General features: G+C 43.0%; 1 protein-coding gene across 2 annotated transcripts; it reads right to left on the bottom strand.

Moving 5' to 3' along the window:
• Positions 1-4,574: 4,574 nt before the first annotated feature.
• On the bottom strand, positions 4,575-20,610 carry ZNF2 (zinc finger protein 2). Of its 2 annotated transcripts, XM_030311176.1 has the most exons (5): positions 20,553-20,610; positions 11,157-11,228; positions 9,620-9,746; positions 7,009-7,122; positions 4,575-6,479 (listed from the first exon to the last, which is right to left on the bottom strand). In XM_030311176.1, the coding sequence occupies exons 2-5, from the start codon at positions 11,187-11,189 to the stop codon at positions 5,473-5,475; spliced, it is 1,281 nt and encodes a 426-aa protein (XP_030167036.1). In that variant the 5' UTR covers positions 11,190-11,228; positions 20,553-20,610; the 3' UTR covers positions 4,575-5,472. The 2 variants fall into 2 exon arrangements, with proteins under 2 accessions (XP_030167036.1, XP_030167037.1); XM_030311177.1 differs by lacking the exon at positions 9,620-9,746 and having other exon boundaries at positions 20,553-20,580.
• Positions 20,611-20,806: the final 196 nt, after the last annotated feature.

Raw genomic sequence — 20,806 nt, 5'->3', positions numbered from 1 at the left:
TGGACTCTTCCTCTTTTCATGCCCATTAAATCTGTGTTCTTTAAGGACCTATCCTAGATCCTAGTCTCTTCCAACACTCTACCTTCATAAGCTATTTCCCACCACCTATATGGTTTCAGGTATCATCCATATATATGAAATCACTCTTTTCAGGTTCAGTCTGCCTGCAGAACATTCCTACATATGTCTGGATATTTCACAAACATCTCAAGCTCATTATATTCAAATGGGCTCACTCTCTACCCTTATACCAAACACCTTGGGTACACTACCTCATATTCTCTTGGCCCAAATTTTACCCCAGCCATGCTGCAGCAACCACATTTGCACAAACATAATCAGATAACCCCTTGCCTTGGTCGTACCCCACACTTTTCACTTTCCTCCCTGGAGTTACTCTCTGACTCTGCCACAGGGGATGACTACAGCAAGCCTTGATGTTCATGCAGCAACACTTAACCAATGGGGGATGGGAGCCAGTAGATAAATGCTCCCCACTTCAAGGGCAGATAATCCTGAGGCTCATTTGACATGATTCCCCAGGTCCCAGTGGGACTGAACCTCAGTTGCCCACGGCAGTGACCAACTTAATTACACACTGTTTATTGGCTTTTTCTCCTTCCCTTATTTAACAGATACTGTCATTAGTGTAATGACTAACATCAGTATTTTAATTATTTAAATCTTGCTCTATCAGATTATGGTATAATGCAAAAATAATGAATTATCTCAGTGGCAGGACAATAAAAGCAAATTGCTAGTTTGTTCAAAGTGAAGTTAAATTTACACCGCTATTAGTGGATCAATTTAATGGGTATAGAAAAGAATGTGTTAACTAGATCAATGGCTACATATCCCTCAAGAGGCAACTGACAGCCATCTTCCAATTTAGAAACAAGGCAAAGCACAAAACGAGCTACAGTTGACTCTTCTTCATTAGCTTTTCTATTGAGCTCTCAGAGATAGTTAACTTCTTGGATCTAGCTTTTTCACCAGACAAGTCAAGGAATCAGAAAGGAAATGGTGGGACAAATCACTCCCAGGTCCCCCAACTTTATTGTCATGCCTTTAATTTTCCTCACTGTTTTATATTGACAGTTTTGGAGTGGTGGGGGAGCTCCAGTAGTTTCCACTGGGCCCATCCATTGCCAGCACCCATTCATGCTTTGCCCATTCTAATAGAATATTTTCCTCCCTCTAGAGTCATAATAAATGGATTCTAATACCCTGCTCAGAAAGAGGTGATGATCACACGAAGGATCGTTTATCTTTCACAACTGGCAACCTTAGATATTTCCTCTTCCATATCCTGATTGGGTTGTTAGAGGTCCATAAGTAACATCTCTTCCCTACCTGAGATAACAAAAGATCCAACTCAGAACAAAGGAGTCAGGCACACAAAGATCCAAGCAGCTGTTCTGAGATCTATTTATAAAAAAAAATGTGCCTGAGGGATGGTAACAACAGGCTTCCCAGGCTTGGACCTCACCCAGACGCTTGACCTACTGGAAGCAAAAGACTCCTTTCTGCAGGTGCAGAGTGCTTACCACAGGACCAGAAACAAGCACCCCTCAAACATCTCCAATGATCAAAATAACTCCTGGAGTGCGTGGGTCGCTCAGTCAGTTAAGCATCCGATTTTGGCTCAGGTCATGATCTCACAGCTGGTGGGTTGAAGCTCTGCGTCAGGCTCTGTGCTGACAGCTCACATCCAGGAGCCTGCTTCAGATTCTGTGTCTCCCCCTCTCTGTCCCTCCCCCACTCATGCTCAGTCTCTCTCTGTCTCAAAAATAAAGAAACATAAAAAAAAAAAATTCAGAGGCGCCTGGATGGCTCAGTTGGTTGGGCATCTGACTTTGGCTCAGGTCACGATCTCACGGTTCATGGGTTTGAGCCCTGTGTTGGGCTCTGTGCTGACAGCTCAGAGCCTGGAACCTGTTTCAGGTTGTCTCTCTCTCTCTCTCTCTCTCTCTGCCCCTCCCCCGCTCAAGCTGTGTGTCTCTCTCTCTCAAAAACAAACATTAAAAAAAGTTTAAAAATAAAAAAAACTCAAAATAGTCCCTTTATCTGTTACCTATAAAAGCCCCTGATGGCTATCCGAAACTGTGCTGTACGATATAGTAGCTGCTAGCCACAGGTAGCTCTTGAGCACTTGAAATGTGACTAGTCTGAACTTGAGATGTGCTGTAAATACAAAGAAGTTGAAGATTATTTAATTTTTTTTCTTTTTTTAATGTTTGAGAGAGAGAGAGAGAGAGAGGGAGAGAGAGAGAGAGAGACAGCATGAGCGGGAGGAGGGCAGAGAGAGGGAGACACAGAATCAGAAGCAGGCTCCAGGCTCTGAGCTGCCAGCACAGAGCCTGAGGTGGGGCTCCGACCCGTGGAACCACGAGGTCATGACCGGAGCCAAAGTCGAGTGCCCAACCAACTGAGCCGCCCAGTCACCTCGAAAATTTAGTTTTTTTCAAAAAGGTTGTAACACATGTCAATAATTTTTGCGTTGATTACATGTGGAAATGACATTGAATGAAACATTTATTCAACTATTTTTAAATTAAAACTTGATTATAAAAATTAATCTCACCAGTTTCATTTTTAATTTTAAAACTATGGTATTTTTAATTTTAAAAATTTGACCAATTTCTGGTTCCAAGATTTGCTACTACTAATGATCATTTGGTGAAGCTAAAACCTCAAAATTTAAGGCCTCCAGTACTGTATGCCCTATTGGGAGATACCAGTTCAAAGGTAAAGTGGCCCTTCCCTCAGAATTTTTAGTAGGTGGAATAGTATTTCACATGAAAAAAAAAAAAAAAAAAAAGCCCTCCAGATCACTACATTTAAAAAAAGAACAAAGATGGGGTGCCTGGGTGGCTCAGTCAGTTAAACATCTGACTCTTAATTTCAGCTCAGGTCATGATCTCATGGTTTCCTGAGTTCAAGCCCCCTATTGGGCTCTGTGCTGATGTTAGGGAGCCTGCTTGGGATTCTCTCTCCCTCTCTCTCTGCCCTTCCCCTGCTCATGCGGTCTCTATTGCTAAATAAATAAACTTAAAAAAAACTTAAAAAAACCAAAAAGGTAACAAAGGGAAAGTATCAAATTTATATCCCCTTTCTGTTTCACTAACCACTGTAGTCCCAGGTCCATTAGTATTCTGAATTTGTTCTAGTTTTATCTTGCTGACAATAGCAGAATATCTTAGGAAAATACCTGATTCTCAATTTACTTATTTACATCTTCCTTTTTTATGTGTGTGTGTGTAGAGAGAGAAAGAGCAGCAGAGAGGCAGAGGGAGAGAATCTTAAGCAGGCTCCATGCTCAGTGTGGAGCCTGATGCGGGGCTCAATCCCATGCACTTGGGATCATGACCTTGCCAAAATCAAGAGCTGGGCCTTCAACTGACTGAGCCCCCCAGGCGCTCCTGATCCTCACTTTACTTCTAACAAGGGAATAAATTAAAAATTCAGAACTCTCAGATATAGTCATCAGTCAAAATCTGTCAATCGTCCCTTTTATTTTCTACTGGACATTAAATAATACCAGCTATTATCCACTCTGATAGATTCTGCACTCTGCACTCTGTGAAGTGTTTTTCCTTAAGTTGCTTCAAGAGTCCACACATGAAAAAGCCTTCCCTGCCACTCGTCTGCTCTAAGAAAGGTGGACAAATAGGGTTGTTAGGAGGTGGGGAGTGGTCTGTTTGGCGATCCACCTTCTTGAATATGACTTTAGCTCCCAGGAGAAATGTTTCTTGGTCCCCTGGGATTCATGCTGGGAGAACTGAGTTCCAGACAGCCTTTCAGAATCAAGTCCTCTTCTGGGCTTCACCTCAAGCAACCCGGAAAGGAATGCAGACACCTGGAGTCGAAGTTGCCTAGCGCCTGACCTTTGATAAAATAAAAATATAGGACTGGGCCCAGGGCATACAGGAGTTTTTTGGGACTCAGCATTTCGGGAGTCAGAAGTTCAGAGAGGTGGAATCACATCAAGGCAGACCTTAAATATTCCGAGATTTCATTAAACAGGGAGGTATTTTAGGTCTTGAATAAGGTATTGATGGGCAGGAGAGAGTCATTTAGAAAGACTAGAAAGACTGGCCTAATAGTAGTGTGCAAAATGTCAGTAATGTGCAAAATGTAATTTGCGACAGAGGCCGTTGATGTTAACCAAATACTGAGGTGCTTTCCTAGCCTCTGGTGCTGGGTTCTGGTTTATGAGATGCGGAGAGAAGAAGGGATGGCCCTTAAAAATGTCCTAAAATACCTCCCAGCTTTCTCTTTCATGATAACCCTAGAGGCGACAAGTTCTAAATGATGAGGATGGAGTAAGACAGACTTGACTCACATCGGATTTTACGTGAGAAAGAAAACTTTACTTGGGGGGTTACTTACTATGGCACCATAGCATAGCATTCGCCTGTTCAATAGTGAAGAGGAAAGAATTCAAATGAGGAAATGACTACTGCAGTAAGGGAGCTGAGATGAGAAAGGTGTAGGCTAGACTGAAAATTCAGAGAAAGGACGAACCCAAGGATATGCTTTACACAGATAGAACTTGGTAGGTAGAAAAGTCATTAATTCGGATAAATATTTATTGAGCACCTATTATGTGCAAGGCACCGTGTGAGATACAAAGACACGTAAGTCACGCCCCCAAGTGCTTACAATCTAGTTGAGGAGAGATTACACGTACATAAATTATGAAACAAACCGTAGAGCATAATGCTTAAAGGAACAGACTTTGAAGGCAGACTTGTATCCAAGACTTGGCTTCACCTTTTCCTAGCTGTGCCACCTTGGGCAAATTATTCGACACCTCTAAATTTCAGTTTGCTCATCTGTAAAATGAGGATAGTAACAGTACCTACTTCTACTTGATAGGGTTGGTGAGAGGACCAAATAATCTACTCTTTGCCGAACTCTCCACTGAGTGCTTACCCCATAATGAGCACTCGGTAAGTGCTAGCTAGCTAGCTAGTCATAGCAGCAGCAGCAGCAGCAGCAGCAGCAGAAGGGACCTACAAGCTAGGACACAAAGAACAAGTTCAGTGCCCAAAAAAGCTCCCAGGGGAAAGGGACCCAGCTATAAAAAGAACCGTTCTGGAAGCAACAGTGCGGCCCTGACACAATTCTGCCATCCCTCCCATCCTGGCCTCCGGTTATTAAAGTGCAGTGATACCTGGGGCCTCAGACAAGAGGCGTGCCTGCGGATCACCTCCTAACATTTATCCTATTGTCTGATAAGTTTCAGCAAAATGTCGACTCTTTAGAGTCACAGCCTCCTTTCCGGCATCCCACATCAGTTCTATAACACAGTAGGTAGCGAGTGTTTATTCACACCGTGGCAGCAGAAATGGAAAAGGGGAGTAGTGGCCAGAATACGCAGAGTGCTCAAATGAGGGATTTGCCTGCTGTGGGAAAGACCAGTCTTGGGTTTCTACGGTGGTCCGCTGACTGAAGCTTCCACCCAACTCAGTCTATTCCTTGTTTGGCATAACGCCGTTGATGTTGAATGACTGACGATTTCGAACTGAACACTTTGCCACACACGCTGCATTCGAAGGGTTTCTCTCCCGTGTGCACTCTCTGATGTCGCGTAAGCCGGCACCTCTGGCTAAAGGCTTTCCCGCATTCGGTGCATTCGTATGGCTTGTCTCCAGTGTGAATCTTCTGGTGCTGCGTGAGGGACGAGCGGTCAAAGAAAGCTTTCCCACACTCACCGCACCGATAGCGAGGCTCTCCAGTGTGAGCTTTCTGATGTCTGTTCAGCGACGAGACGCCATAGAAGGCTTTCCCACACTCATTACATTCATAGGGCTTCCTGCCAGTGTGGATGAGCTGATGTCGAGTAAGAATACTTTTCTGGCTGAAGGCTTTCCCGCACTGATTACATTCATAAGGACTTTCTCCAGTATGAATTCTCTGGTGTCGAGTAAGGGACGAGCGGTCAAAGAAGGCCTTTCCGCACTCGCTGCATTTAAAGGGCTTCTCTCCGGTATGAATTCGCTGATGGACCGTTAGGGACGACCGGTCGAAGAAGGCCTTCCCACACGCGTTGCATTCGTAGGGGCTCTCCCCCGTGTGAGACATCAGATGTCTGCTGAGACTGCTCCTGTGACTGAAGGCCTTCCCGCACTCGTGACAGTCATAGGGCTTCTCTCCAGTGTGAGTCCTCTGGTGGCGGATAAGTGATGAGTGGTCAAAAAAGGTCTTCCCACAGTTGCTGCATTCCTGGTCTCTCTCCTTAGTGAGAATTTTCTTCAGAGGGCTAGACCCTTGCTGCAAATTTTCCTTCTGGGAAAGGGACTTCTTGCAGCTCTGCACCACAGGGCTCCCCTTCCCTGTTTCTAACTCACCCTCCAGGGCACGAGCTTCAAATTTAGGACACAGAGGAACTTTTCTTCCAAGCCTTTCCCTCACTATTCGTCCTGGTCTTTCTTCTTCCGAAGCACCCTGAGGCTCAGGTTTGGTCTCCCAATCTGGAATGGACAGAAAATACAGATGCAGTTTCTTTCCTGGGCTGGGAAATACTACATCAGAAAGAAGAGACACTACGATAAATCGGAAAAGTAGAGTGTGGTGACTGCCTCACTCGCTTGCACAGACACTTGTCCATGCTGGGGAAAGACTGAGACCTGGGAAGGGAGAAGAAAGTAGGGAATAGAACTGACAGTGGACATCTCAGAAAAGAGAAGACCTTCCATTGGGAGCATGGCCAGGATAACTAGGAGAGTACACTGAGTGGAGAGGATGGTGGGGAATAGGAATATCAAAGGGTGAACGGGCAATGTGACAGATCTGAGAGAACAACATTTGGTGAATAAAGATGAGTGACACTTTAAGGTGTACAGAAAAAAAGTCAACGCTCGTGGGTGATAAAGAGTAAACACTAAAGCAGAAGATTTGAATGTGAGGAAAAACGTGGTACCCAAGCCTCCCTCCCAAACACCCAAATAACAACCACAAAACAAACCCAAACTCTGCCCAGCCCTGTTCATACACAATTACCTAGAGAGACATTCTCTGGACATTCTCTCTCCTCAGATCCATGAAGATCAACTATCCAAGGCTCATCCCCTGTCTTCAACTGAAAAATGACCTCAGGTCGAGGAACTGGGAGTCCTGCTCATGGAGAAAGAAACAAGCCAGGCACATGATGAAAATACGCCACTATTTCAAAGCGTAATCCCAGCCTCAGAGTGCTTCTGAGAGAAAATGCAAAAGGCAGAGGGCACACACCAGGAATACAGAGCGCAAAGTACTGGAAAAGAATGCTCAGAATGGAGGTTCTAAAAGGGACCAAGTAGATGGGGCCCCTGGTGGCTCAATCAGCTAGCGTCTGACTCCAGCTCAGGTCATGATCTCATCACTCTGAGTTCGAGCCCTGATTCGGGCTCTCTGCTGTCAGCACGGAGGCCACTCCGGTTCCTGTCTCCCTCTCTCTCTGCCCTTCCCCATCTCGTGCTTTCTCTCTGTCTCAAAAATAAATAAAAACATCAAAAAAAATTTTTTAAGTTAAGGGAAACAAAGTAGCACTTGGTCAAAAAGTTGATAAAATTCATTTGAATTATGTGTTTATTCTTCCCACTGAACTGAATGGGATGTCCCAGCTTCAGCACTGGTAGGATGGGGGGAAAGAGTCCTTGGGTCAGGGAAGATGAGAATCAAAACAGATCATCTTGAGTAAAAACATATAATCTTTTTGTTTACCCTTTACTACTAAGCTCTTATTTAAACAAGTGGGTCATGCTCATTGTAGGAAAATTAGGGGTAAGTTGAAGTAAAAAGAAAAATCACCTTTTGTACTTTGTATCTATTTTGAAACTGAAAGATACCTATAGATACATTCTGTTAAAAACTGGGTTATAGGGGCACCTGGGTGGCTCAGTTGGTTAAGCATCTGACTTCAGCTCAGGTCATGATCTCACAGTTTGCGGGTTCGAGCCCCATGTCGGGCTCTGTGCTCACAGCCCAGAGCCTGGAGCCTGCTTCAAATTCTGTGTCTCCCTCTCTCCTGTCCCCTTTCCCCACCTATGCTCTGTCTGTCTCTCAAAAATAAATAAACATTAAAAAAATTTTTTTAAATGGGTTATAAAATAATCCTGACTTGTAAATTTGATTTTTTTCACATAATAATAAACTTAAACATTCTTTTACTTCAATTAACACAGATCTATCTTAGCACTTTAATGGCTACAAGAGGTTACGTTGTATGGAATAATCTAATTTATTTAATCTCCTGCTGACAGACATTCAGACTGTTTTTAATGTTTTGCTATTAACAAACAATGATATGGTGAACATTTTTATATACCAGGGGCTGTTAATCCTATTACTTCCTTGGGACAAGTTTCTAGAAGTGAATCTGTCCATTTTTGGTTATTTAAAGAAATAGAACCCATCCTAGAAATAGTCTCGAAGTCTAAACTTCTATTGCACTGGGGGCCCCAAACTGGGAAAGAGACACACTTTCTTCCTGGGCCCACGGAACACCTATCTGGTTGTATGCTGATTCTCGGCTGATAAACTGGCCACATCCATGGCCTCCCTGTGGCTTCCTCTTTCTGACCTTTGCTAGGAATTCTATTTTCCCCAATATTTCATCCCACCAAAGCCTGTGACAAAGGCTCAGCAGTCTCCCTTAATGTTCCCTGAATATTTACCTGTTTTTTCCTATTTGGCCTATTTAAATTCTTGACATGCCTTGCATAAAATCTGTAATGGGACTCCTTTGGCTGCCACCTCCTGCTTATTTTATACTGGTTTCTGAATCTGTACACTCTCCCAGCCTCTTATGCTGGAAGCTCCTGAGAGGTTCTCACTACCTACAGGAGCCTAACTTTACTTCTCACAAATATATTACATCAGCTTCTTTTTTTTTTTTTTTTTTAAGTAAGCTCTACACCCAATATGGGGCTTGAACTCAACAACCCTGAGATCGAGAGCTGCAAGATGTACAGACTAAGTGAGCCAGGCAGGTGCCTCCAGGCAGTCATTCTTAATTTTCCCTTTGTCACACAGGTCTCTATAATTGCAAAGTGCCTTCTGTGCGCCTCTAAGATTGCATTTAAGATAAATATTCAAAATCAAACGCAGAGTAGTGACCTACTCTGAGGCACAGCCTTGTATTTCTGTGCCCATACTGCCCTCTTTTTAAAGGGAAACACTTCTTCCTCCCCTTCTCTGCTTCTCTGAAAAGAAAATTTCCCTCAGTAAGATAGCCCTTGCCCTCCACCTCCCCCACCAACCCTTCATCCTCTGGATGGAGCTGAGAAAGTTACCTGCCTGATAAGCTGGGGGAAGGACGGGGCATATGTGACTCGGCTTCTTCTGTCTGCCCCTGCTCTGGGGAGCAGGGCCCTCTGTATTGCAGGGGCAGACTGCTGAGCAAGGGAGGCTGGGGTTCCCTTGCCTACGGCTCAGGAACAAGTCTGTCCAATGCTGCGGTTCACAATTGAGAAGTCCACTGTTGCTGTACATCTTAGCCATAGCCTTCTACCCCTCCATTTTGTCTCTCAGTGCTTCAGAACTCAGGTGGGAGAAGAGGTATCACTTATTAGCCCACGACCCCCCATTAACGCAGTACAGAGTCTAACTTCTTGTGGGAAGCTCTCCTTACCCAATGAGACAATGCTCTTATAGTTTTCCAGCATCACCTCCTTGTAGAGGTCCTTCTGAATAGGGACTAGATGCCTCCACTCTTCATCTGTGAAAATCACAGCCACATCCTCAAATGTCACTGATTCCTGGAAACACAATAACATTCTCCCTTACTCATAACCCTTCTTTTTACATGGACCAGACAAAACAGTCTATAAAGATGACAGCCCTGAGGTTGTGGAGGGAAGGTTAAGGGACATGGTTCTGATAAAGCAGGGCTTTGAAGCACTTGGGGAAAGTGGCATAATTCCCTGAGGCATGAAGTTCTTGGTCGTAATCCCTATACTCACAGCTCAGCCTGTGAATATCAGGGGCTCTTTTTTCATACTTACAGAAAACTTGCAAGGAAAGAACAAAGAATTCCTATGTACCCTTCACCCAGCTTCCCCAAATGTTAACATTTTCCACATTTGCTTTATCTTTCTCTCAGTACATACACATTCTATCTTTCTCCTGAACTTTTTTTTTTTTTTTTTTTTGAGAGAAAGCGTGTGCATGCATGCAGGGAAGGAGCAGAGAGAGAGAGAGAGAGAGATTGAGAATATTAAGCAGGCCCCATGCCTAGTGCAGAGCCTGATGCAGGGCCTGACATGGGGTTCGATCTCATGACCGTGAGATCATGACCTGAGCTGAAATCAAGAGTCAGACACTTAACCAACTGAGCCACCCAGGTGTCCCTTTCCTGAATGTAACTTGCAAACATGATGCTTCTTTACTCATATTTTATAAAAACAAGGATATTCTCTTGCATAATCACAGTATAATTATGAAAGCTAAGAAAACAGCATTGATATTAGACTATAATCTATAATCTTATTCAGATTCCACCAATTGTCTTTTTTTTTTTTTTTTTTTTTTACAAATCCATAAAATGATGATGTAGATTAGGTTGTCCTTAGGATCCCCTCATTTCACGCTAATGCTTCGTGATTCTGCAAGACTGCATCTTTACCTCCAGTCCTAAAACTCCAGATGAGTCTCCAGTGTGCATGCAGACGTTCTAAGCCAGAGCACAGAATTCAAGACACTGGGCCCTTGGGCGGGAATGGGGCAAGCCACATGTCTCTACCCACACTCATCTCTCTTTAGAACTCTTACCACCTCACTGAGATGCTCTACAACAGGTGTCATTGGCCTAACCCAACACCTCCTGGAATACTTGGGGTCTGCTCTCAGTCTATACACAGATGCACTAAAGGGAAATAAGGACTAGAACTGTTCCCCAAACCATCCAAGCAGACCTGTACCAACACTTTTTAGTCAAAATCACTCAGCGCAAAGGTCACAGTGTGCCTGGTGACAGGCTGCTGGGCACACGTTCAAGGTAAGAAAAGGTCACTGAAGGATACCACAGATCAAATGGGAAAGACACATTCCCTGTGGAGTCCTTCATTCACCTGGTTAGGTTTGATTGAAGAAGCTCCAGGATAGACACAGAAAAGTGGTTACATTCTGGAGACTAACAGAGTATTTCAGAAACACAAAGTCCACCTCACCTGGCATCTGTCAGTTGGAGACACAGCGGCCATTCCCTCCTGTGTGCTCTCCTTGTAGAAAAGGGCAGAGTCCTAATGAGGAAGAGGTACGGGATGAGAACGTCGGTATGAGAAAGACTAGTCTTGTAGTTTTCTGACCCATAAAGCAGGAAATCTCCAAATACCAGTGAGTCATATGTCCATTCTCATTCCTGATACCCTACAAAACGGGAAGACAAAGCAAAGCAAGGCCAGGAGCAACCCCACCCCACCCCAGAACTGGAGCGAAAGACCACAGATATTACTACTCAGGATACAATGTGGGACTTGTTTTACTATGATCCCACAGGAGAAGTTCTGTTCCTGGAACCAAGAATGTATTAAGCTTATACTGTATTTATAAGGTCACATTCACTATTGCCCTGATAGCTACCAGATAAAAAGTCCAAGAAATTTTATAAATGATTATATGGATAAGATGTGTCAAGTAAACACCCATAGTCTCTTTAAGAGAAAAATAACCCATTCACGACCCCGTGCTCCAGGAGCAGCACTTGGACAGCCATGTTTTGTTCTGCATGATGCTGCGTCTCACTCCGGGAGCCACACTGATTTAGGTCTCAGGTGGGCAATGTGCAGGTTGACCGGTAGACTGAGATGCAATCTAGCTTGAAAAGGTGACATCCTTCCTCAGGAATGTGAACTAAGAAATGTCAGGACAACAGGTGGGTGATGAGCTGAAAGGATATCATGAGGGACGGAAGTAGCCATGAGGATCAGGGGAGCCCAAGTAACCAGGAAGCAGAGCCAGTGAGTACATGGGAGGCATGATACGGTAAGACTAGACATGGGTCAGGGGAAGAAAAGCCTGCTCACATCAGCAGTGGAGCAAAGACCTAAGAGTTTTTTACTGGCTTTGAAGTCCCTCAATTCATGTAGGACCATCTCTGGGCTCCAGTTTGCATATAGACCAGCCTGATTTATTCTTGGATTTCCCTAAGACTCTAAACCTCTTAGGCTTTGTGTGAATCCTTATCAGTAAACTCCCTTTACTTGAGTTAGCTGAGTAGGTCTCAGTTTCCCACAGTCAGGAGTCTAATTAAACACAGTTGAATCAAGCATTCTTGGGATTCATGAGTGGTATGGGAAGTGTGGTCCTGGGAAGAAGGAGGAAAAGAGATGGCCCACTGACTATTCTCCTGTAGTCAAGGGAATATATGTTCTGATCTTTGGTATTCATTCATTCGTCTACTAATGTTTATTTAGCACCAACTTTTTATGCCAAAGACAAAAACTATAGGACACTGTCTTTGTCCTCCAAAAGCTTATAGTCTAGAACACAGGACAAAAGAGTAACCCAAATAATGAGTCACTACAGGATGGATACGTACTATAAAGAGATACCTGATGAGTGTCCATCAGGGGCTTGCCTAATGCAGATAGGAGGCTGTAGGTTCCTTGGCAGAAGCAGGATCTAAGATAAGTTTTGATCTGGGTGGGGAGGAGGTGGAACATTCTAGGTAAGAAAAATATCAAGTTTAAAAAAAAAAAAAAAAAACGAGGAGATGGGTCTTTACACGGAAAAGATGAACAACTGTAAGTAGCTTAGAATGGGAGAAGTCTAGGCTGTGAGTAGTGCTGTAAGGAAAGATGAGACTGGAGAAGTGGGCAGAGGCCAGGTAGATCAAGGACAATTTTGCATGGGCCCATACATAGAAGAAGGACCACAGCCACGGAGACCACTGAGGATTAAACATGGAAGGGTTACCATCAGATTTGTGTTTTAGAAAAATCATTGCGATTGGTATCACAGGCCTTGGAATACACATACTCTTTGGCTCAGCAACCCTCTCCTAGGAGTTTGTCCTAAAGAAATAAGTGAGAATATATGCAAAGTTTTTCTTAGTCATCATTAACACTAACCTTTACTGAGGTGTTACATGTGGTAACTTTTGAAGCACTTTACATGTAGTATCTCATTTAATCCTTAAAATACAGGAAAAATTTGAAATATCTTAAGTTTCTACAACAGAAGATATGATTAAATAATTTGTGATCCAGCCCATCCATACACTGTAATACCATTTAACATCATAGTAACCAGCATTTATTGAGCATTTGCTATTCACCAGGCACTGTGCTAAGCACTCTTTTTTTTTTTTTAAGTTTATTTATTTATTTTGAGAGAGAGAAAGCACACGCAAGTGGGGGAGGGGCAGAGAGGGAGAGAGAGCATTCCAAACAGGCTCTGAGCTGTCAGCACTGAGCCCAATGCGGGGCTCGAACCCATGAACTGTGAGATCATGACCTGAGTTGAAATCAAGAGTCAGATGCTTAGGGTGCTCAGTCGGTTGAGCGACCGACTTTGGCGCAGGTCATGATGTCAGGGTTCATGAGTTTGAGCCTCACGTCGGGCTCTGTGCTGACATCTCAGAGCCTGGAGCCTGCTTCAGATCCTGTGTCTCCCTCTCTTTCTGCCCCTCCTCCACTCACATCCTTTCTCAAAAATAAAATAAACATTAAAAAAAAAAAAAAACTGACTGAGCCACCCATGTGGCCCTGCTAAGCACTCTTTCTAAGGATAATTTAATTCCATCCTCATAAATCAATAAGGTAGGTACAATATTACAGATTAGTGAAGTTAAGGCTTTGTAAGAGGCTGAAGTAGAATTTGAACCCAGGTCTGTCAATCAGCTCTCAATCTCTATGCTATGTGATTTTTATTTTCATGAAAAAATAACCACATAGATAACAGACTAATAGACTAGAATAAAAAATCTGCAAACGTATCCAAACATGTAGAGAAGCTTGATCTACAACTGAGGTGGCATTACAAATCACCAAGGAAGGGCGCCTGGCTGGCTCAGTCACTAGAGCATGCAACTCTTGATCTCAGGGTTGTGAGTTCAAGCCCCACATTGGGCATGGAGTCTATTTAAAACAAAAAGTCACCAAGGAAAAGATCACTAGTGATAAACTGCAAATGACTTAAATGTTCATCAGTAGGATAAACTGTGATTATATGTGTGTGAGTTTATGTGTATAGGAATATTACACATTGATTAAGATGAATGGAGTAGAGCTGTATGTTAATGATAGAGATAAATCACAGAATTACTGAGCAAAAAATAAGAAAGCTTTAGAATTACTGTGTAGTATTTATACAAAACTTAAAAACAGGTAAATAATATCTACAAAAATCTATATGGGGGGGGCACCTGGGTGGTTCAGTTAGTTCAGCATCTGACTTTGGCTCAGGTCATGATCTCATGGTTCATGAGTCTGAGCCCCATGTCAGCCCCTGTGCTGTCAGCACAGAGCTTGGAGCCTGCTTCGGATTCTGTCTCCCTCCCTCTCTCTCTCTGCCCTTCCCCCCACTCGTGCATGCTCTGGCTCTCCCTCAAAAATAAATAGACATTAAAAAAGGGAAATAATCCTTAAATATTAAAAAAAAGTCTATATGAGACAATAAGTACCAAATTGTGAGTTATCCCTGGGGAGGGAGGGATATGGGATTGGTACAGATAACCAGGAGAGTTCAACTTTGTGATGTTTATTTAAAAAAGTTTTTTTTTTCCTGTGGAAATGTGCAATGAAATTTTTATTTTAATTTATTTTTTAATATATGAAATATATTGTCAAATTGGTTTCCATACAACACCCAGTGCTCATCCCAAAAGATGCCCTCTTCAATGCTCATCACCTACTCTCCCCTCCCTCCCACCCTAAAAAAGTTTTTCAAACAAATTCACAAATATTAAGAATGCACACTTAGGGGCGCCTGGGTGGCTCAGTCAGTCAAGTGTCTGACTCTTGATTTCTCCTCAGGTCATGATCTCAGTGTTTGTGGAATCGAGCCCTACACTGGGCTCTGCACTGACAGTGCAGAGCCTGCTTTGGATTCTCTCTCTCCCCCCTCTCTCCTCTCTCTCTCTCTCTGCCCTCCCCCACTTGTGCTCTTGCTCAAATATCAATTAACTTTAAAAGAAAAAAAAGAATGCACACTTAAAATTACTTATTTGTGTATGCACATGTGTATAGAAAAAAGACTGAAAGAATATATACTAAAATGTAAATGGAATTTGGTGGAATTGTAAGTGATTTTATTCTATTTCTTACAATTCTTTACATTCTAATTTTTGTTTTTACAAGAGTACATATTTACTTTGGTGTACAGGAAAAATAACAGGAAGGAAAGGTGGTGTACAGAAAAGTTACAAAGCAGACCCGAGACTGCTACTCTTAGAAAGGTCTACTTGTGAGACTGACCCTTGGCTGGGGTCTGGGAACTTAGATTTGGGGAGGGTTCCCTAAAAGAGAAGGGTGGTCCATTGCCTAAATGATTTGGGTCCATGCCTAAATGATTTGTGCAAACAATGCGGTTTATGCTGGATGCTTGCTTTCCTGCTAGACGCTCTGGAATTTTGGTAGGTGTTAGGCAGAGGGTGCCTACCTGACCTGCCCTCAATAAAAAATAACTTGGGCTCTGAGTCTCTAATGAGCTCTTTTGGGCTGGAACATCACACACATGTTGTTGCATTTTCATTGCTAGAGAGGATGTGTTCTGTGTGACCCCTCCTGGCAGGGAGAGAACACAAGAAAGCCTGCCTATGAATTCCTCCAGATTCTACCTCTCTTCCCCTCATGACCTAGCTGTGCATCCTTGCAAGATCGGTCATCATCTTAGACATGAGTGCAACTATAGGCCGAGTCCCACATCCTTCCGGCAAATCCTTGAATGTGGGGTGATCTTGGAGACCTCTGACACAGGCAGCCATGCCACTCTGGAAGCTGCAGCAGAATGGGACCAGAGGAGGGCAAAAATGGAGGTAAGGAAGAACCAGTGAGGAATCTCATAATTGAGTAAAAATGAAGAAAAACTGAACAAAAGCAGTGGCAGCAGAAATGGAAAGAAGGGGAACTACTGACAAGACATGAAGAACAGACAATAGACTGACTGGAAGTGGAGGCCGAAGGTGATGGGAGAGGCAAGGATGACTTATGACTTCCAGGTCACTCGTTTGCACAACGCTGTGCATAATGCTACCATTCGTGGAGATGTGCAATGGAAAAGGTGGTTTGGGGGGAAAGCTAATGAGTACAGCTTGGAGTATTTCGAATTTGAGCTGTTCCCACATCTTTGGATAGGAAAAATCAGGTGACTCTGGATTCACTGGCCAAGTTGTAAAAATTATTATCGCTAAATGAAATAGTTCGAATTTTGAAGGACGGTGAGTTAAACGCTCAAAATAGAAAAATTAATATAAAGTATTAAAAACTGGTTGTAATACAAACAGGGCAATGAGTAAGCCTTTAGTTATATAAATAAGTACTTTGTGTTTTTTTCTATTAATTATATGACTACTCACCAAGTACAGATGTATCCTTAGGATATATACTTGCACCCATTCATATAAGCATGAAAAAAGAAATCTAGGGAATGGAGGTAAAACCAAGTAATGCCAGAGAGAGGAACTACAAACCCTAAACAGACTAATCAGTACTGAGGTCAGGAAGAAGGAAGAGCATGTACCTCTAATAATGAATCCACTTTAGATTCTAAAAAGGCAAAGTAACCGTGCAGACTTAATCCCTTCCTTCCTTAGATGAACCCTCCATCTTGCCTTATTAATGATAAGATCCTAGTAAGGTACAGTTTTCCAAAACTCTGAAAGACCAGATCAATATACATTTACTAGACAAGGGGTTACTGAACACTGGTTAAGCCAGACTTTAAAAGAATATTACCCTGAGGTGAACACCAGTTTGCATAAATGTGTAAAACCTATGCAAAAGGTAAAAACTTAAAAAAAAAAAAAGTACTGGAAAGACAAGTTTAATATAACTATAAAAAAAAAAAAAAAGAATTTGACCTGAGGAGAGATTGGGGTTTGAATCTTGTTAGGAGGAGGCAGAGTGATATGTATACACAAATGGAAACAGATATGATCAGTAGCCTGCAAGTTGCATTTAGATGGTAGTCTTTTCCTTGTTTGTTAAGATTCCTCCATTTCCAGGAGGATCTTAAAATATTACTCCTGGGCCCTAGTAAGAAGTCAAAATTAGTATTTAGAGATACAGGACAGTTTAGTCATTAGGTGTATGGACTCTGGCAGACTGCCTGAAATAAAATTCCAGCTGTGTCTTACTACCTGTATGACCTTAGGCAAGTTTCTCAACCTGTGTCTCAGTTTACCCATCTGTAAAGTTAGAATAATGAAGGTATCTGTCTAATACAGTTACTGTAATGCTTAAATAATACCTATAAAGGATATAGAATAATGTGCCAAGTGTTAGCATTAGCTAAAAGTCATGTTATAATCCTAGGAAGGTAGAAATAATGAAAAGACTAATTACAACGAAATTATAATTACAATGTTTTTGAGTAGGTTTAAGTATAAGTGTAGTAATAACTTTGGAATCAAAGTATTTGAATGTTTCCAAAGCATTTGGGCTTTTCAAACAAATCAGTTGAACTACATCTGAAATTGTAGTTGAAACTGCTCAGTGTTTAAATGCTTAAAGATAATTTTCAAAGTTTCATTTATTAGATTATGACTTTCATAAAGTGAGCATTGAAAAATTACAAATGATGGGGAGCATAAAAGCTCCCCCAGCCATTAAGCAACCAATACTCCCCCAGGGTGCTCATTATCTGTGGGCTCCCTGCCAGGCTGACTTCCCTCCTGGGCAGTTGCTTCAGTAGGCTCTCGGTGAAATTCAAGGCTCCCCAAATCCACCAAATTCACGTGGAGTTACTTCTGTTCTCTCTTGTCCTCTTCCCGGTTCTCAGAGTATTTCTGGAGAAAAAACTCCCCAAATTCTTATTCTAGATCTTCAAATAAGCCCTTGCCTGGAAAGCTTTTAGTGTTCCCATCCTTGCTCCGTAGCTATTCCAAACCTCCATAGCTACCATTCAATTTCAGTAGAACACTCACTCACAAAAGAGTTCCAGAAGAGGCGGGTCTGTGTGGTAAAACGCATTCCACAGGCCTTTAATTATTATCTGTAAAGGCTTGGGCATATCACTTAAGCTAAAAGTTGACCCCCAGTTGTTTAACACCTACTTCACAAAGTAGTTATAAATATTGAATGAGATAGTTAATGGAAAGCATTTATTTGTCTGTTCAACAAACGAAAGTTGCTTTCCTTGCTACCGCCCAACACCAACCCATTCATCCACTCATTCATCCTACTATTCAACAAATATGTCCAGGCACCTGCTATGTGCTAGGTAGCATGGGATGTGAGGACAACCAAACAGAAATGTCTGTCTCCGGGACTTTACCTGAGTGTCCCTCTGACTGTGTCCTACTTTCTTTCCACTACTGTTGCCTCTTAGAATCTGCTCCCTGCTCCCAGTCTTTCTTTCTCCACCATCTCCCACCTCACCAATAGCTTCAATTCCCACATCTTCAAACAGTACAACCCTTCATCTATCTGAAACTATCTCCACCAAATCCCATGGCCTCTCTGTAGCAAGGGTTCTCATTTGGGTTTTCCTTTCATGATCAATCTTGGTAACATATACCTATCAATGCCACCTACTCTTCTTGAATCCATTATCCTGCTCTTGCTAACCCTCACATCCTGAAACTGCACGCTCAAAACTTACTAGTGCATTTCTGACCTCTAATTCTGATAGTCCTTTTCTCCTTAACTTTAATTCTTGCAGCTTTTGACTGTCCTGACAAGTTCCTGCTTCTTCAAGTGGTGACTGTAGTTGCTATGATACTGCATTAGCCTGACTTTCTTCCTACCAATAAAACTGCATCTCTGTGTGCCTCTTTTTCCCAGTCTTGCCCTGGAAACAAGGACACTGCCCAATGCTCAGTCTTTGTACAATGCTCTTCTTGCTATCCCTCGGAAAGTCCATCCAGCTGGCATTCCATTTTCCACCTCTACAGAGATGGCTCCCAATCTAGTCACAATCCCTCTTCCAAACCCAACTTGCGTTTCCAAATGACTCAAATGTTGAATCTGGCATTCTGCCAGCACCTCAAAACCATCTTCCCCTATGCAACTCCCCAATCAGCCCCTCTCTTTCTATTGTGCTATTATTTTCCAGATGCCCCCAATTCAAACTTTTACCTTTCTTTCCTTTCAAATCAAGTTAGTCACCAGATAGATCCCTTGACCCTTCTTCTGCATTGTCATTTTTATCCTTTCCCGCCACTGACACCATAATTCAGGTCCCTAACAACTTGCATCAGGATTACTTTGCATTCCTAACTGGCTCCCTGCCACTAGTCCCTTCCTCTCTCTAGTCCTAGATACGACCTCTAGAATTGGTGTCCCCAAATAGTTTTATTCCTGTCAGTCTCCGGATCAGAACCATAAAATCCACCCTGCCTACTTGGTTTTGTCCTGATTCTCTAGGTCATCACACCAGTATACTTTTCTCCACCCTTATCTCTCACTATTCTTGACACTTCACTCCAGTTAAAGTCAGTTCCCTCTCAAATCCGACTAATGATTTGCTACTTACTCCTTGTTTGTTTGCTTTTTTGCCACCTCAGATCCTACCTCCTCCATGAAAGGGCCCCTCTTCAAGGCCCCTAGCAACTAAAGAATGATATTAAAGCATTCATTTAGCCATTCATTCCTTTGAACTAAGAAAAGATTGTATATGATGTTGACAGCTGAAACAGACACATTAGGCATTAAGGTAGCTTTAATTATTGGTTAACCATGGTTAATTAATGGATAACCATGTATGTCAAACCAAGAGCTTTAAGGACTGCATCTCAGACTCGATTCACTAATATTCTTCTTTTAAATCAAGGATATCTTAGAGGTGTACTTATTTCGAGAATTAAACTTGTCAATGAACTACATAATAACCATAGGTTTCAACAATGGATTCCAACCGCTTAAAAGTTCAACTGCCATGGTTAAAATCAAGTAAAAATGTTCAATGATGTAGTCTAAAAAATGAAGTATCTATCCTTAAATGGGAGCCTCATACGAAGGCCCAAGGCAGGGGGCTAAACGAGACAATCTGAGACTCTTTCTGGGAAAGAGGGAAGGGGCGGAGTGGGCGATTCTATGGATTTAGTGTCAGTTTCCACCCGTATTTATTAAACACCCATTATGGGAAGAAGAACGAAAAGAGCGGAGGAAGGCTCCAAACTTCCAACCTGAAAGTTGGGATCTGGCATTGGGATCTATGCTGAAAGACCACTCGTAACAGTGCCCACACTCCACGGAACACATGCACACATAGCGGGCGAGGGGCAACTTTCCGTCCGCCCCTCTCCGAGCCGGGACGTCCACACACAGACACACTCCGCAAGCTGGCTCCGTCCGCGTCACCCTGTTCTATTCCCACAGCACCTCCCCCAAGTTCTCAGTGTTCCCTTCTCTCGGCCGCTGCGCTCACTCCTCATCTCGAAGACAAACACCCCCAGCCCTCACCTCCGGCACAGAGTGCTCGGGACCCAGGAAGACGGCGCCTCTTCAGGTCCGGAAAACAATGCGCCTGCGCAAAGCCTCTGACGTTGGCGCTCCCAATCAATGTTCGGCCTTCTCACAAACTCCATTCCCCAGAAGTCTCAGTGGCCAGCGCGCTTCAATATGACGTATGAAATTCCGCGCAAGCGCGTGTTTCTGAGAAAAAGGCTGATGGCTCTGAAGGTGGTTAGTCCCAGCGTTCCGGGAGCCGTAGTCCG

This window comes from Lynx canadensis, chromosome A3 (genome assembly GCF_007474595.2).
Source record: "Lynx canadensis isolate LIC74 chromosome A3, mLynCan4.pri.v2, whole genome shotgun sequence".
Taxonomy (NCBI): domain Eukaryota; kingdom Metazoa; phylum Chordata; class Mammalia; order Carnivora; family Felidae; genus Lynx; species Lynx canadensis.
The sequence above is the reverse complement of the archived record's forward strand: the minus strand, read 5'-3'. Positions and strand labels throughout refer to the sequence as shown.

Bases quoted from the DNA above. Each gene is read 5' to 3' on its own strand.
- ZNF2 (XM_030311176.1), bottom strand. From the start codon at position 11,189: ATGGCCGCTGTGTCTCCAACTGACAGATGCCAG. The intron at 9,747-11,156 runs GTGAGGTGGACT...TTGTGTTTCCAG, and splicing joins CTCCAACTGACAGATGCCAG to GAATCAGTGACATTTGAGGA. The intron at 7,123-9,619 runs GTAAGGAGAGCT...CTCCATGAGCAG, and splicing joins TAAGAGCATTGTCTCATTGG to GACTCCCAGTTCCTCGACCT.